At 48.9% G+C, this 17,560-nt stretch overlaps 1 protein-coding gene across 2 annotated transcripts; it reads right to left on the reverse strand.

Annotated features, from left to right (window-relative positions):
• Positions 1–768: 768 nt before the first annotated feature.
• Positions 769–17,537, reverse strand: IHO1 (interactor of HORMAD1 1). 2 transcript variants are annotated; one of them, XM_080673538.1, is made up of 8 exons: positions 17,261–17,537; positions 17,064–17,134; positions 15,657–15,831; positions 13,435–13,598; positions 8,272–8,320; positions 8,003–8,090; positions 2,782–2,885; positions 769–2,517 (listed from the first exon to the last, which is right to left on the reverse strand). In XM_080673538.1, the coding sequence occupies exons 2-8, from the start codon at positions 17,117–17,119 to the stop codon at positions 1,420–1,422; spliced, it is 1,734 nt and encodes a 577-aa protein (XP_080529664.1). In that variant the 5' UTR covers positions 17,120–17,134; positions 17,261–17,537; the 3' UTR covers positions 769–1,419. The 2 variants fall into 2 exon arrangements, with proteins under 2 accessions (XP_080529664.1, XP_080529665.1); XM_080673539.1 differs by having other exon boundaries at positions 17,064–17,537.
• Positions 17,538–17,560: the final 23 nt, after the last annotated feature.

The following is a 17,560-nucleotide window of genomic DNA, read 5'->3' on the forward strand; positions in this document are numbered from 1 at the left end:
GTTCCGTTCACGCATGGCGGGTCGCCGGTGTCCGCAGCCCTCCCTCCAAGCGATCCCCTCGCATCCAGTCCACCGCGGAGGCGCTGAGGCTTCCTGGGACTCCGCCCTCGCAGGGCCCGTCCCCGGAGGGACCGTCAGCCAGTGAAGGAGGGAGGCCGGAGGGACCATCAGCCAGTGAAGGAGGGAGGCCGGGGGGAGGGACCGTCAGCCAGTGAAGAAGGGAGGCCGGGGGGAGGGACCGTCAGCCAGTGAAGGAGGGAGGCCGGGGGGAGGGACTGTCAGCCAGTGAAGGAGGGAGGCCGGGGGGACCGTCAGCCAGTGAAGGAGGGAGGCCGGAGGGAGGGACCGTCAGCCAGTGAAGGAGGGAGGCCGGGGGGACTGTCAGACAGTGAAGGAGGGAGGCCGGAGGGACCGTCAGCCAGTGAAGGAGGGAGGCCGGGGGGAGGGACCGTCAGCCAGTGAAGGAGGGAGGCCGGGGGGACTGTCAGCCAGTGAAGGAGGGAGGCCGGGGGGACCGTCAGCCAGTGAAGGAGGGAGGCCGGGGGGACCGTCAGACAATGAGTCAGCCAGTGGAGGAGGGAGGCCGGGGGGACCGTCAGCCAGTGAAGGAGGGAGGCCGGGGGGACTGTCAGACAGTGAGTCAGCCAGTGGAGGAGGGAGGCCGGCATCCTGGGGAGGAAAGGCTGCATCTCACTACGGACGCGGCTTCCGAGGTCAGCTGGAGAGAGAGCAGTCCAAGAGCTTGACGGAAGGAGAAAGCACCATTTGAAAAGCTTTATCTTTATTATTTTTATTTTTTACAAAAGAAACACATTGCAAAACAATAAAAACTTCAGCAAGTTGTAAAGGGGAAGCAGCGTCTCACCAAGCCCTGCCCTCCACCGGCCCTGAGCGAAAGGCAGGCCGCGGGCCGCAGCCCGGGGGGAGGGGGGTCCCGGCGTGGAGGGGGGTCCCGGGTCTCCACCTCTGTCGCCTGCCGGCAGCTGCAGCGCTCTGTTCACCAGGACGGACTTCATGGCCGGGCCCCTGACCAAAATGCAGACGCACTCGCAGCAGCGCTGGGTGAAGAGGAACGGTCGGAGGCCCCGAGAGGCATCGGTCACGGGCAGAGAACGTTTTGAGGAAGAAGAAGCGTTTGGGAGGCCTGCTCCTCAGCACCGCCCGGAGAGGCCCTCTGCTCTCAGGGTCCCGGGGAGCCAGCGCCCCGCACCCACAACAAAGCGCCCCGCCCCGGCGGTGCCCAGCTCTCCCCACTGTTCACTTCAGGAAGGAGGGGTGCCCTTGTTCCCAATGCCTGGCGTGCAGCACCGGGTGCCAGACCGCCAGCCTGCCCCCCAGCAGGCCCTCTGGCCCCGAGAGCAGCGGGTGCGGCCGTGTCTCTTTCCGGGGACACCCGCCACCGCCAGCGCCACCGGCTCGTCAGCAGCTGTCATCGCTGCTGTCAAAGCCCAGGTCATAGAGCACAGTCCTCCCTGGCTGCCTGGCCTGCGGGGGCTGGGAGCTTTCCGGGTTGAGGTCGCTGAACCAGCGCATTTGGGGGTCCCCCTGGGAGCTGTCAGAACGCCGGCCGCTGTCCTGGGAGGAGTGCCCACTGAGCTGCAGGAGGGCCCCGGGCGCTGCCCGCGCTGTCCTGGGTCTGAGCGCTCCTCCCGGATCGGGCTGTGTGGGGTTCCGCCCCAGGAGCCCCCGACGCAGGGGCTGAGCACGGGCTTCCTGCTGCTCTGGGAGGGGCCCCTGTGAGCCAGGACCGGGAGGCGGGGGGCACTTAGGGTTGAAAGCACAGGCTTTGCTTCGGGGTTGCTCTTGCTTCCTGGTGGGGGGCCTGCCTCTGCGGGTGCTCCTGGGCGGCGGCTGGCCTTTCCCGCTGTGTCCGCCAGGCACCAGCCCCTGCCCACCAGGGTCACCTGGAAACATGTCTCTGGCTGGACGCTTTGGGCCGGTTACAAAGTTGTCCACGTCCAGGCACATAAGCCGCAAGGCCCCCTGGGCAGCCGGCTTCCTGACGCCAGAGGCCTGGGGGCCCGGGATGCGGGCGCCACTGTTCTCCGAGCTCGTCTTGGGAATCAGCTGACTCTTGAAGTTAGTCTGCACGGCCTTGTCCCGGACTCCCCTGCTTCTCTTCCCTCCTCCAGCTGCCTCTTCCGGGAGAGCTGCCCTCTTTGCTCCCTCACCCCAGACATCCAGCTCCCTGGGCCGCAGGGTGCCCATCCTCACATCCCGCGCCGCAGGGAGGGCCTGGGCCTGGCCCGCAGCTGGCTCCCCAGAGGACCGCTGGTCCTGGGCCTGCGGGGCGGGGCTGAGGCTCTGGGCCTGCAGGGGTGAGGTCTGGGAAGTGCTGTCTCTCACGTGCGTGGGGCCCCGAGGCCCCGAGATGAAGCTCTTCAGCTCTGCGAGGGCGCCGGGCACATCGAGCTGGGCCAGCTGCTCACACAGCTGCCGCAGGTCCTTGCTCTGCTGGGCAGCTACCGCTTCAAGGCGCTTCAGGTCCGACTTCATTTCCATGATCTCCGCCTGTCGCTGGGGCACGGCAGTGAGAAGGAAGAGCGTCACCAACAGTGGCCGCAGAGGGGGCAGACAAAGCCAAGGCCGGGCCGCGCCTGCGGGGGGGGGGGGGGGGGGGGGGCCCTGGGAAAGGAGGCTGACCCTGCCCGGCCCGCTACCAGGAGGCCTGTGCCGTGTGGCCTCTGCTCCTGGCTGAAGATTTGCACCATGACAGATGCCTCTCCGGGCCGGAGTGACAGGCAACAGCACTCTCGGGGGGAGGAGCCGGGTCATACTCACAGCTTCAAACGTCTTCTGCATCTCCAGGATCGCCTGCCCCGTGCCGCCTTGGTCCCGCACCGCTTCCAACACCACATCACGCTGGGCTCGCGCCGTTTCTTGCACTAAATACAGAACAATGACAATTCGCCTTGGGAAGACGGTGCCCAGGCCACAGTGGTGAGGGGCTGGCATGGCCCCGGAGCCTGCTCTGCTAGGTGAGGAGAGGACGCCAGAACAGGGTGCTGCCTCCACTGGCTTCCTCTCTCCCTAAGGACAGCCCGGGCCTGGCACACTCAACCTCAGCGCCTCTGGGGACCCGCAAACCTGTGGCCCAGAGAACAGCTCCTCCTTGGCCACCTGCTGGGCCCTGTCATCAGAGGGATCTTCCTAGAAAGCAGGTATGGTCATGGCCCCTCTGAAATCTTCACTGAAACTTTCAATGGCACCCCGCTGGCCCCACTTTACATTGGCTCATCCCCGCCCCCTCCGCGCCCCCCCCTGCCCCCCCCCCCCCCCCGCATCTCTAGGCAATGTTTCCTAAGCGGCCTCTCCCCCTCTGGCCTTGTGCCACTCCTCCCTCAGCCTGGAGCACTTCTGCCTCCAACCTGTCACCCTACCCTCCAGTCAGCCACCACCCGTCCCACGGGGCTTCCTTCCAGTTGCTGTCCTTCCTCTGCTCTGTCTCCTCCCGGAAACGTCCTTTCCTGTCTGGCTTGGGTGTCCCCCTCTCTGCGGTGGCACCGTGTGTGCTCTACCATCACGTCTCCCCTCCACTTCTTAACCCCATTCCCTGGGCTCTACTGGGCCTGGTGACCTGAGTGCTGGCTGCTCAGGACTGAGTGGCTCCCTCCTTTGCTTATGGATTCACATTATTTATTTAATGACACGTTGTTGCAATGAGTCATCGCCATCCTCTTGCCAGACTGCTGCCAGACTGCTGTCATGTGGAGATGCTCTTACGTTTAGTCAATGAGAGAGAGAGAGAGAGAGAGAGAGAGAGAGAAGGGCCAGCGGGCTGAAGAGCAGGGAGCCCTAAAACGAGGATCTAAAGAAGGATCAGCCCGGTCTGGAGCCACAGCCTGAGCTCCAAATGGCAGTAACCAAGTAAACATGCACAGGATGAGCGTGGAACGGATGCTTCCATGGGGGTTATGACAACAATAGGAGGGGCACCCACTCTGGAAAAATAAGGTGAGCAAAGATGGAGACGGAGAAACCAGAGGGAAAAAGGAGCTGGCCCCGCAGAGATCAGGGGAGGTATTCAGGCGCAGGAGGCAGCAGGTACCGAGAATCCGAGGCAAAGGAAGAGCTGTTAGGACTGGGACTAGGCAGGCCGGTGTGGTGGCGCAAAAAAAATCGTGTTCTGTGTATTTTACCACAATAAAAACGTAAGAGATTTTTAGTTAAAGTCCATGTGTCAACCAGTTAGAAAAAGGATGTTTACTTCTATTCCCAGTACTGGATTCCTGTTCCTAAACTCAATTGTTCAGTTTCCCAGACGTCTGTGTAGGTATTTGTAGGAGAAGGCAGACGTAGTTACCCTGCCCTGGATGACTTCCTAAATAGCACTGTTCCTTAGCAACAGTGGACATGGCCGACACAGAAGCAGAGAACGAGGAAGGCAAGCGGAGTGCTGGATTCCAGAGCGGCGCTCAGAGCACAGCCGTGTCCCGTGTCCCCTGGAAACACGCCTTCCCTAAGGAGCTTTCGTATTAAGCTCATTACTTTCTAAGTCTTTTTTTTCTTTTAAAAGTTTCTGAAAATGACTCAAAACCATAATAGTGGAATACAATGAAAAATGCTCAGACCTCTCCCATGCAGACCTTGGCTCCACTTCCTGGATTTCACATTATGAGCAGTTTCTAGAATTTTGTATTGCTACATATGCATATCCATAGAAACAGATCATGGGTGTGCACGCGCATGTGTGTGTGTGTGTGTGTCCCTGTCCTCTAGAAGGGGACTCACTTCATTTCTGCCTTGGCTCTAAACAGCAGATATTTTTAACTTTTTTGTAAAAATGCCACTTTAAATCCATTCCCATGTTCTGGCCAATCTGTCGGTCTCCCTGTGAAGAGGATTTGCGGCATTGTTCCTTCCGAGCCAGTGGTCGGCAAACTCAGTAGTCAACAGAGCCAAATATCAACAGAACAACAATTGAAATTTCTTTAAACTTCTTCTAACGCCACTTCTTCAAAATAGACTCGCCCAGGCCGTGGTATTTTCTGGAAGAGCCACACTCCAAGGGCCAAAGAGCTGCATGTGGCTCGCGAGCCGCAGTTTGCCGACCACGGTTCTGAGCGATCGGAGAGCGGCTCCGTTGAGACGAGACTGGGTTCTGATGCTTCTCCGCTGACGACCAGCGACTGTCCCACCTCTGTGGTTTTGCTTTCCCAGCCGTGCGGAGAGCCAGAGCCGCCGGCTCGGGGCCCGTGTATAAAAGGAGATTCCTCAGTGCCCCCTTTTCCAAGCGACTCTTCCCACTGTTCACTGACTGGTCCCACTCCTCCACGAGGTGTGTCCTGGAGCAAACTGTGTGCAAATGAGCTCTTTTCATTTAACAAGGAGTCAACATCTCCCTCCAGCATGGCTCACACAGACGGGCCTCATTCTTCTTCATTACATGTGCCTTGCTCAGAAAGGCGTTCTTCTAAAATTATAAAAATGTTGCCCTGTTTTCTTACAGTTCTCTTTATGATTATATTAATACATCGATTCATATGAAATTAGTTTTGATGTAAGAGTTATCTATTTTCCAAAATGAGATATTTTCTAATTTTGTATAGTGGCTCCTTCTTTTTATTATCCTAGTGATCATATACATATATTTTTAAATTTTTTTTAACCCTCACCCAAGGGTATTTTCCCATTGATTTTTAGAGAGAGTGGAAGGGAGAGGGAAAGCCAGAGAGAAATGTCAAGGTGAGAGAAACACATCAATTGGTCGCCCCCTACACGAGCCCAGACCAGGGTCCAGGCTGGGGAGGAGCCTGCAACCGAGGTCCATGCCCTTGACCGGAATTGAACCCAGGACCCTTCGGTCCGCAGACCGATGCTCTGTCCACTAAGACAAACTGGCCTGGGCCAAATGACCATATTTTTCAGTAGAACTGATACCGATTGGGTGAAAGTACGGCTCTCTTCTAACAGCTCACCTAAACCCAAGACAAAGTAGGGTGTGGATGGCTTTGGTCATCCATTCTATTTATTTTTTAAATCCTCACCCAAGGATATCTTCCCCATGCTTTTGTATATTTTTATCTTTCTACCTTTGTTTATCAGAACGTAACTCCTCTCCTAACGCAACACACACATCCAAGGAGCAGCTCAGGGAAAACAGAACCAGGGGCAGTGGGACCTCGTCTCACCCCAGTCTGTGTGCTGGCTTAGGAGTGCCATTGCTTTGGAGAGAGTGGAAGGGAGGGCGGGAGAAGGGGAGAGAGAAACATCAATTGGGTGCCTCCTGCGGGAGCCCTGATGGGGGGCTGGGATCAAACCTGAAACCCAGGTACGTGCCCTTGACTGGGAATCGAATGCGGGCCAATGCTCTAACCACTGACCCCACCAGCCAGGGCAGAAACTCATTTCATTACTCCGGGCCCTGGTGTCCTTAGAGGAAGAACAGGAAGAGGTCGATTAAATGGCTTTGAGTAAGCCTTCCGGGTGAACAGGCCGACTGTGACGGGAAGGACCTCCTGTGAAGGCACCAATCACACGCCACAGAGAGCTCGTTCCCGCCGCAGACTCCCCTTTCCTAGGGACACGGCGCGGGGCACGGCGCGGGGCACGGCGCGGGGCACGGCGCGGGGCACGGCGCGCTCACACTGACGCCTGCAGCTCGTGTGACTGCAAGTCCAGTGCTCTGGGCCGGCTGGGCTGCCTGGCTGGGGACGGAGGATTTGTCTGATGCTCTCCCAGGGACTAACTTCCTGCTCCTGACCACCACCTACCAGGAAAGGGCATGACTGAGGACAGGTCCTGGTGCCCATTTTCAAGAACGACTGGCTTTCTCATGAATGCGATGCCAGTCTTCCTGCTCATGCTGCGGCTGGCTCGCTCCTGGGGCCTGCCTTCTGGCAGTGAAGGAGCCCTCAGGGCTGGAGGGTCAGGACCCCCGCCTCCTCTAAGCCAGACTGAGCGCCAGTGCCCTCTGCCTTGATTTTGGGTTGGGGCCTTGGGCGCTCCCATTCCGTCTGGACCGTACGTGTCACAGCGTGCTGCAGTCCTGGTTGTAATTCACGCAGTTTTAATGCAGAAAGCAGAGTGCTTTCCGTGGGCACTTAGGGTGAGGTTTGCCATCACGTTGCACAAAGGCAGCGTTGCCGGCTTGCTTCTGCTCTGTCTTGCTGCTGCTTGTGCGGGTAGCAGCTCTAGGCTTCCAGAACCGGTTCCAAACAGATGCACAGTTGCCCTGTGTGTGGGATACCCAGGTTGGAAGCCAGCAGACAGTACAGTGCTTCTTTGCCGACATATGGGGATTGATTTCGAAGCCACACAAAGGCATTAATTTTTGTAAATCATGAGCAATCCATCCCATGGCATTTGAGTAAGTTGGCTTCAGTTTGTTTCAAATAGAAAATAAACACCCAGACAAATGCAAACAAGTGCAGATGCAGCCACCATCTTGCTGTCTAGCTGTTGGTTCCGGGAGGTGTCCGCCGAGGGAGAGCTGTGTGATGGCTCTTGTGTTTATTCAGGGACAGGATCGTAGTTTCAGCTAAACGTAACTCACTAATTGGCAGAGCAGGGAACCCTACACACCACAAACTGTAACTGAGGTTCAGAAAGGTTCTGTGATTCATGTAAAAAGCTCTCACTGAAGCCAAGGCAGCCAGGAGAACAACAGGTGACGGGGTACTTCTAAGCCCTAAGGGAACAGTCTCTGTTTCTAAGCCCTGCGGGAGCAATGCCTTTCTAGACAGCACAGCCAGCCATTCCACTGAGACTGGGGATGCTGCGACTGCCTCGGGCAGTGAGCTGAGAAATCTGGCAGAGCTCCAGCGGTGACTGGGTGGATGATCAGTGCTGCCCCAAAGGCATCTAGGGACAGGGGCCTTCCCACACAGAGGGCCCCCTACCCCGTTTAGTGCGCGTCACCTCGTCAGGACTAACCTTCTGTCCCCAGCCTGGCCCTGAAACGCAGACCGGAGCCTCACTACCTACAGAAACCTGGCCAGGGTCACAAAGCTCACACATGCTCCAGGCCCTCTGCTGAGGCCCTCAGACAGGAGACACTCACAGGTCTTGGCCACAGTCTCCAGAGAATCCAGAATAGATTGGCTTCTTGAACTGAGACGTTCCTCAGACTTTTCCACGGATGTCTGCAACTAAGAAACCCAGAATTAAGAAAAAAATTCACAGATTGTTACTAACTTGGAGAATTGTCATTTAATGATAAGAAGTTGTTAATATATTGCTATTCTACATGAACTAAAGTCAAGACAACATAATTATTAAACTTCTTCAAGTGTAAGATGTTCCAACTCTTTGAAACGTAGCTCTGCTTACCTGGTGAATGCTTTCTCGGACGTGGGAAATGAAGCTGTGTAGAGCCTCACTAGAAGAGGAGAGGAAAAAGAGAGTACATGTTTGTGAAATACTGAAACAGAGCTGATTCCATGAAGTGGCAGGCATCCACCTAGTGTAGCATCAAACTAGCCCTGGGTCAGAGTTGGAGACCCAACCCCGAGAAACCTCAGTGTCCAGCTGAGGAAGGAGAACACAGACTTCCATGACCATTTCCAAGGCAAACCACTTTTCTCTTTAAAATTCACTCTATATGGATCTTAAATGAGGCTACATTTTAGCATCTCACGTAGTTACCACAGTAGGACTGACAGGCTTTGACAGTTCTATGGCACATAACTACATTTGAGTCAGTGATGGACTACGTATACATCTTAGCTCCCATAAGATAACAGAGCTGAAAAATTCCTATCACCTCATTGACTCCTAACTCCTGGACACATCTTAGTCTAATGACTATTATTTTGACTATCATAGTGGGAACAATATTAATTTCTTTTTTAATATATTTTTTAATGATTTCAGAGAGAGAGGGAGAGGGAGCGAGAGATAGGTCAATGATGAGACAGAATTATTGATCGGCTGCCTCCTGCACGCTCACACTGGGGATCAAGATGGCAGCCCAGGCATGTGCCCTGACCGGGAGTCGAACTGTGACCTCCTGATTCATAGGTCCACGCTCAATCACTGAGCCATGCCTGCTGGGCAATATTCATTTCTAATGGAAAAGAAATTATAATTATTCCTCAAATTAATATCCTGCTTTTGACAAGATTCAGATATGGATTGTCACTTAAACATTTTACAGTTTTTGTTTCTTTAATCTACATAATACAAATAAAAATATCAACTTTCAAACCCCAATAGGACAACTCTTCATACCAAATCTTTTCGTGCTCCACCAGACCGACTTTGAAAGGAGAATTTAATAGAACCATTTGGAAATCTACAAACCATATGGTGTTTTTTTTTTCCATGAAAGATATTGGTATATTACCAATATAAAAATATTAAAAATATCTAAATACATATATATTAAAAATAAAAAATAAATTAATCAAGGATGTAAAGAATAGAATGTTATTAAAATATAAAAGCAGAGAATTGGGTACCTAGAAATATAACAGAAATTAAAGAAATACAATAGTTAGAAACAGAAATAGAAGTAGAGATAAAAATATGGTAGAAATAGCTAAGGACAGATGATAGAAAATAGAACAAAAGACAAAGAGATGGAAAATAGTTTTTAAAAGTTAGAGAATCAATGCAGGAGATCCAACACGTACCCAACATTGGAGATAAAAAAGAAAGAAGAGTGAAAATAGAGAGGAGGTTTTTCAGAAATATAATAAAAATTCCCAGAACTGAAAGACCTAAGTTTATAGGTCAAAAGGAACTACCCCATGCTGAAGGATTACAACATGCCACATTAAAGCACATTACTATAAAATTTCAAAACTCTGTGGATAATGAGAAGGTCCTAAGGACTTCCAGAAAGAAAAAAGTGACATACACAGGATCAAGGATCAGAATGGCATCAGATTTTAAAAAGCAACATATAAAGCAACAGGGCAAGGAAGCAATGCTTTAGAAATGCTGAGGGAAAAGAATTTCCAATCTAGAATTTTATATCCAGCCTAATTTGCCATGAACTGTGAGGGGAAAATGAAGAACTTCAGATACACAAGTTCTCAAAAAATTGTTTAGGTGTCATGAACTGTTATCAGAAAGTTTCTGAAATATATGCTTCACCAAACCCAAGGAGTAAACTAAGAAAGAAGCGGACATAGAATCCAAGGCAGAGGATCCAACTCAGAGAACAGCTGCACTACAGACTGAGTCCCAAGTTCAGATCAGAATTAGGAAGGATGCCTCTGAGAAGAAAATGACACTGAAAGAACTTCTGATGTGTCTAAATATGTAACAAGCAGCTTTTTCAGTTTGGCTGCAGCATTTGGGAATAGACTTACGATTCCTACATAGAAAACTAAGCAAAAAAGAAAGGCAATTTTGAACATTAGGAAAATGTAGTCATAGTTTATATAATTTTCCTGGGCCATCTAGAGTGGTTACAGAGAGATAAGGATATAAAGATTGAAAAATGTTTCTATAGCTATATCGGATTTTGTTTTTTGCCAGAATTTATTAAAATTATGATCTTTCTGCCTATCATATAAATCAGTATTTTAAGCGTGAACGTTTCCATTTGGTTCATGGGAGAGGGCTCCGGGGTGGTTAAAAGGATGACTAGTGGTTCCAGGGAGAGGCTCAGGCAAAAGCCAGACACCAGGGGATGCAGAGGGTCCCGCAATGGCCTCTGGGCTCTAAGGCTCCTAGTCATGCTAGAGGAGCAGCTGTTCTTTAAAAAAAAAACCAAAAACTTTATTGTTGAAAGTATTATAAATGTCCTTCCTTTGTTCCCCCCATTGACCCCTCCACTGAGGAGGAGCCTTTGAAGAGATAACTGCCCCGCCCAGCCTGGGGGCCTGCAGAGGTGAGTCAGGTGCCGCCCATCTTCTTGATGAGCTTCACCTCCTCACCCAGGAAGCAGTTCTCCAGGAGGTCAGAGCAGAGGGCCTGTGTGGGTAGAATCCAGGGCCTGCAGCTCCGACAGGGCCTGGTTCGGGTGCTCTGTGACTGTGTGGGCTTCCACGGCATCCTGAGTTTCGCCCACTCATCTGGGGAAGGCTTCAGCACGTCCTGGCGGAGAATGCAGCCACCGTGCTGGTTTGCATCTTTAAGAGACACTGGACACCCTCACGCTTCTTCTCGGCCAACTCACAGAAGTGGCCCACACCCTCCAGAACCGTCATGGTCAAAACAGAAGCCCAGAGAGAGGTGGGTGTGGAGCCGCAGGGGCAGGCTGACCAGGCGGTTGACCGCAGCCTCCACCTCGATGGAATAATTCTTATGAGTTTGGGAGCTCATGGTTGTTCGGCAATAGGGAGTTAAGGTAAAAAACAATACTGGCTGGTCTCAGAGGATGAGGATGGCTGAGGTGGTTGGAAAAGAGGTTGGAGGGTGGTCAGAGGCTGGAAGGAAGGGTGGTCCTGGGTCTGTTCTGTCCACTGCTGAAGCAAGAAGCAGGTTCAGGGGACTGGCAAGGGGCCACTGCCTTGAATTCTTTTTAATAGAAATTCTCCAGAGTCCTCATCATTTATTTCCTCTTTGTAAATACTATATACATTTTTGCCATCTTGTAAATAATTATTAACAGAAATTCATTTCACTACAAAAAATAGAGGAGAAAATGAAACGAGAGAAAGAAGGAAGTAAAGGGAGGGAAGGCCAGAAGGAAGGAAGGAAGGAAATATCAAGTAGGACTCAACGTTTCAGGAATTTTTTCAGTTCAGAAATATCAAACAAAATATAACCCAAAGGCCCAGAGAACAAAAAAAATTAAGACTGAGCTATCTGAAGCAGTAAGAGGGTGAGGGCGCCCTGCCCATCTGCAGTCCCCTACCACAGCCTTGAGGGGCCTCTGAGAAGCCCCTAGGGTGCTAGAGCCTGGATTCCTCGGGGAAAGAAGTCTGTCAAAGTCTGGGAAATTTTCATCAGCAGAATCAAAGTCTTCAAGTAGAGCATTTTGCTTTTCTAACTAAAGGAAGATAGTTATGCAATATAACAGATACCTAAACTAGGAATTCTTTAAAAAATTCTGGCTCCTTCAACATCAGAGCACTAGTGGTGATGCTAAGCAATACACCTTCACTGCCACAGAAATGATAAAGTATATCTCTGCTTGGGTGTTATGATTTTGTGATACCTAAAGATGTAGCCTTGGTAATAACTTACTAAGAAATGAACACGTTAATTTCCTCAATGGCTTCACTTTATTTAAAAACTAGAGGCCTGGTGCATGAAATTCATGCATGGATGGGGTCCCTAGGTCTTGCCGGATGTTCAGGGCCAATCAGGTTTCCAGCCTCCTCCTTCCCTCACCGCCTGTGTCTGCCGCCACCCACTCATGGTTTCCTGTCCCAGCCTGGAGCCTGACCCCAATCAGGTGATTGGGGCCTGCTGGCCAGGGGGAGGGACCAGGAGGTTGGCCGGCAGGCCCCATCGGTGATCGGGCCTGTGGGCTGGGGGAAGCTCCTGCATTGAGCGTCTTCGCCCTGGTGGTCAGTGTGTGTCATAGTGACAGGTCGTTCTGGTCGTCCGTTGTAATGGTCGCTTAGGCTTTTATATATATAGAAGATATTTCAGCTCTAAATTATTCACCTATTTGTTTTAAAAATCAGTAACACTAAAAGAATATAAAATTTAGGGTTTATCTGAAAAAATAGCAACATTTCAAAGTGAGAAAATCAGCCTGCACTGTGGACTTAAGAATTCCCATGCTATGTTCTTTTTTTTTAAATATATTTTTTTATTGATTTCCGAGAGGAAAGGAGAGGAAGAGAGAGATAGAAACATCAATGATGAGAGAGAATCATTGATTGACCACCACATTGCAGCCCCCCGCTGGGGATCAAGCCCGCAACCCAGGCATGTGCCCTTGACTGGAATTGAACCTGGGACCCTTCAGTCTGCAGGCCAACTCTATCCACTGAGCCAAACCAGCTAGGGCACATGCTATGTTCTTGCTCCTAAAACAAATAATGTTATCTTATTTCCTAATTCCGATGATCTGAAAATAAAACAAATTAAAGGGAGAATTTTGGGTAGAATAAACATAATGCTACTTGAATGTTGCATTTCTCTAGGAAGTCCTTTAGCTGACTTTTCAGAGGGGCCAAAACTGTGGCAGCCATATTCAAATCTGCCACAAGTTATACTGACAAGAAAGCAAATAAAGAGTAATTTTTTAAAAATATATATTTTTATTGATTTCAGAGAGGAAGGGAGAGAGATAGAAACATCAATGATGAAAGAGAATCATTGATCAGCTGCCTCCTGCACACCCCTAATGGGGACTGAGCCTGAAACCTGGGCATGTGCCCTGACCAGGAATCAAACTGTGACCCTATTGGTTCATAGGTCTACACTCAACCCCTGAGCCACACTGGCCCGACAAGAGTAATAATTAGGTGAACTATGAAGGCAAGAGTGCTATCATGCTGAAATTGAATTACTATTGGCATTCCATTTTCTGTTTCCCTCATAAAAGAGAAGGTACCTTGTCTACTTGAAAGGTTTGCATACCTGTCACATTTATCTTTTGCTATTTTCTTTTTCTCCTCGAACTGTTCCAAAAGGCCTTTTGATTTTCCAAGTGGCAAAGGAAGGGGAAACAAGCCTCCATCATTTATATCTTCTTCAAACAGCTGGGGCTTTGTCTGGTACTTTGTGAAAATACTAGGTTCATTCTGTTAAAAAATCATTATAGCATTTCACATATAAAAATACCTGGAACATTCACTATGTTCTATACAATGCAGAGTCATAATCATAATCCTAGTAAGTGCAAATCATAATGTTAAATAACATAGCATGTAGTATTTACTTTTTTGTTCATATATACAAGAAAATTATATTTTTTAAAAAAGCAACTCTTTTTATTAATATAGTTTCTGCCTTACTGGCCCAGAGAGATATAAAATGCCAGCTAAAATGGCTTAAAATCAATTGCATAAATTTAAAGGCAACAACAGCTAATTATTTTTTCCCATCAACTATTTTATTTATATCTTTAAAATTTTATTTTTAATTATAGTTGATATACAATATTATTTATATTAGTTTCAGATGTACAACATAGCAATTCAACATTTATAGACCTTCCGAAGTGATAGATCATCACCTGTGTGATCTAGGTCTAGTAACCATCTGTCACGTTACATAGTTATTACAACACTAGAGGCCCGATGCACAAAATTTGTGAAGAGTAGGCCTTCCTTCCCCCGGCTGCTGGCACCGGCTTTCCTCTGGCACCTGGGACCCGGGCTTCCCTTCGGCCACTCGCAGGCATCCAGGACCCAGGCTTCCCTCACAGCCCCAGCTTCGTCCGGAAGGTTGTCTGGAAGGATGTCCGGTCTAATTAGCATATTACGCTTTTATTATTATAGGTTATTGACTCTATGCCCTATGCTGTACATTATGTTCCTGGGACTTATTTTATAACTGAAAGTTTGTATTTTTTAATCCCCTTCCCCTTTTCTGCCCAACATCCTACCCCTCTCCCCACCTCTGGCAACCCTCAGTTTGTTTACCATACAGAATTATTTATGCTATCTCTGAGGTGAGGTGTTAACATTTTCATATTAACAAGTTTAACTCCAATTGCTGTTGCTCAGCTGCTGGTGGACTAGAGTAACTGGTAAGAGGACATGAACTGGCCAGTGGGATGCGGACACATCCCTGCATCCGATGCAAAGCGCACTGTGGAGCAGCCAGGGTGTGCATTGCTCCTTCATGCCTGGGCACAGTTTTTGTACTGAAACGCTCATCTCACAGCATATCCTACCGCTAAAGCACTGCGCTAATCTTACTTGTTAAGTTTCTATCGATGCAGATGAATCTGTATATAAAATCAAATCTAGTTCTAGACCAAAATAAATAAATACATAAAATTATTTCTGACTCACAGAAGACATGCTGGTCTTAAAAAGTCAAGGACTCAAGAGACTTGGTTTCTCATTCTGGCCCTTATTTATTAACTCAGAACCCTCATGTCCTTCTTCAAGGAGATAAGGTAGCACAGTACACTATAATCCACAAAGCACCTGAAATTACCTAGAAAAATGTCCATCTGAAATAAAATTTATGTACTTTATTCCAATTTTTCTAAAGTTTTTTTCCTATGAAATGTTTATAAATAATAGTATAACTAGTCATAGAAAATGTCATGCAATATTTGGATCTCTCTAGAAGTGGTCAAGGTACTGGGACAATTCTACACTAGAGGCCCAGTGCACATCTGTGCACTTGGGGGTGTTCCCCTCAGCCCTGCCTGTGCCCTTTAGCAGGCTGGGAGCCCTCGGGGGATGTCCATCGGACATCCTTAGTGCTGTGCGTGGAGGAGGGAGAGGCTCCCGCCACCACTGTTGCGCTTGCCAGCTGTCAACGCAGCTTGTGGCTGAGCGGCGCTCCTCCTTGGGAGCACACTGACCACCAGGGGGCAGTTCCTGCGCTGAGCGTCTGCCCCCTGGTGGTCAGTGTGCATTATAGCGACCGGTCGTTTCGCTGTTCAGTCAATTTGCATTTTACCATTTTATTATATAGGATTATATAGGATGCTTTAGTAATAGAAGAAACTGCAAATATAGATATTTCCTCCATTTCAAACTACCAAGTCAAGCGAATCACCAATAAGCACAAATCCATTCAGAAGAGTAAATATAATTCAACAGAATAAGTCATCTTTATAGCTTATCTCCATAATGGCGGTGAAATGTGTGCAGAGAAATTCTGACAGTCAGACTCACATCCAGAGAACCCTTTGGTAACGGTTTTGGGTCTCTCAAATTGACACCAACGTCCAAAGGTGCTGACAGGGTCTCTGAACTTTCTGGACAGAACTGGGATCCAAAGAGGAACTGAGAGTCACTGAGACTGGAATAATCACTCTGATTATTAGCCCAGCTAGATGACTTAGTGGTCCTGAAATTAAGCAAGAAAAGAAAAGTCTAGCAAGTGGAAAACATCTTGAACAAAAAAAATCACTATTCATTTTAGAATATTCTGGGCAGAGTGCTAGCTTATTCTGACTTCCCAGTCCCCTGAACACTGCCACTATGGCCTATACCCGTGGTCGGCAAACTGTGGCTCACGAGCCACATGCAGCTCTTTGGCCCCTTGAGTGTGGCTCTTCCACAAAATACCACGGCCTGGGCAAGTCTATTTTGACGAAGTGGTATTAGAAGAAGTTTAAGTTTAAAAAATTTGGCTCTCAAAAGAAATTTCAATCGTTGTACTGTTGATATTTGGCTTTGTTGACTAATGAGTTTGCCGACCACTGGCCTATACAGAACCAAGGAAAAGTTGAATGCCAGGTATTTTGATTACAATAACCTGGGAACAATCAGATGGGAATTCAAACAATAACACCATTATTGCTTGTACAATAGCACTGTAGGGTATTAACACCATTTTGGAGATCAAAGTTCATAAAATTTCTAGGGATTAAGAGAACATTATCTTTTTAAAAGTTGAATCTTTTCATCACTAAAGGGATTTGGCATATGCATATAACTGAAGCAATAAGCTAGATTTACATATAACCACATGACTAAGTCTCAAAATCTAATTTTGAGTTCAGAAAAAAGTGAAAACTAAATGAGCACTATTACCTATCATTTACGTAAACTTTTAAACCTACAACATACACCACCATGAAGGTGGGGCCCTCCTGATGGGCCCTCTCTCTCTCTCTCTCTCTCTCTCTCTCTCTCTCTCTCTCTCTATCTCTCTCTCTACCATGTGAGGACACAGCAAGCCAGGAAGGGGCCTCTCCCCAGAAACTAATTGTGCTGGCATCAAGTTCTAGGACTTCCAGCCTCCAAAACGGAGAGGAGTTCTGTTGGCTAAGCCATCCGTCTATGCACTTGGCTTCGGTCGCCCAAGCTGGCTAACTCGCACAGTCCCCGGGCATCATAGACCCTAGGCCCAGGGCCGGACACAGCGTCGTTGCTCAGTGACACACTTGGCTGAGTGCACAGCGCTTTTATCACCATAAAACAGGCGAAAGGAAAAGACAAGAAGGGGAGGGTGCAGCAGTACCGGCAAGGGAAGAAACTATATGGGGTAACTCTAACCAACAGGAAGGGAGCCTTTTTCTATGAAATATAACTAAAAGATCTTTAAGTGTCAGACTATATAACCGAAAAACTTACCCAGAGGCTGAGGGAATACTGAGCATATCTTTGATATTCCAGACATTAAAATTCATTTCTGATGATTATTCCTATTAAAAAACACATTAATTAAAAGGTTAATATAATCCCCCCAAGATTGCTTTACTGGTGATGATATGTAGATGAGGACAGTTCAGTAGTTATATTTTCACTCAATTAGTGAAAACTCCCATTACCTATGAGCCAGAAACGGGCATTCTCTGTTGTTAAACTTCGTACAAATTTCTCTCCTTGCTACCACCAGAGAGCCCCGTCACCTGTGAAATAGCAAATCCGACTTCCAGCCTCTGCTTTCTACGTCTTTTCTCTTGCCACCCTACTAATAATCTCCTTTTAGAAAAAGCCCAATAAACCCCACTTCATTGCCTTCATACAATGATTTAATGTATAAGTAGTTCTTCCTGGACAACAGGATCTTGGAATGCCAAGAGAGCTGAGGAGGTGGGCAGTGAAGCAGCTAGACGAAGAGCGAGTGA

Source organism: Plecotus auritus, assembly GCF_963455305.1.
Source record: "Plecotus auritus genome assembly, chromosome: 6".
Lineage (NCBI taxonomy): Eukaryota > Metazoa > Chordata > Mammalia > Chiroptera > Vespertilionidae > Plecotus > Plecotus auritus.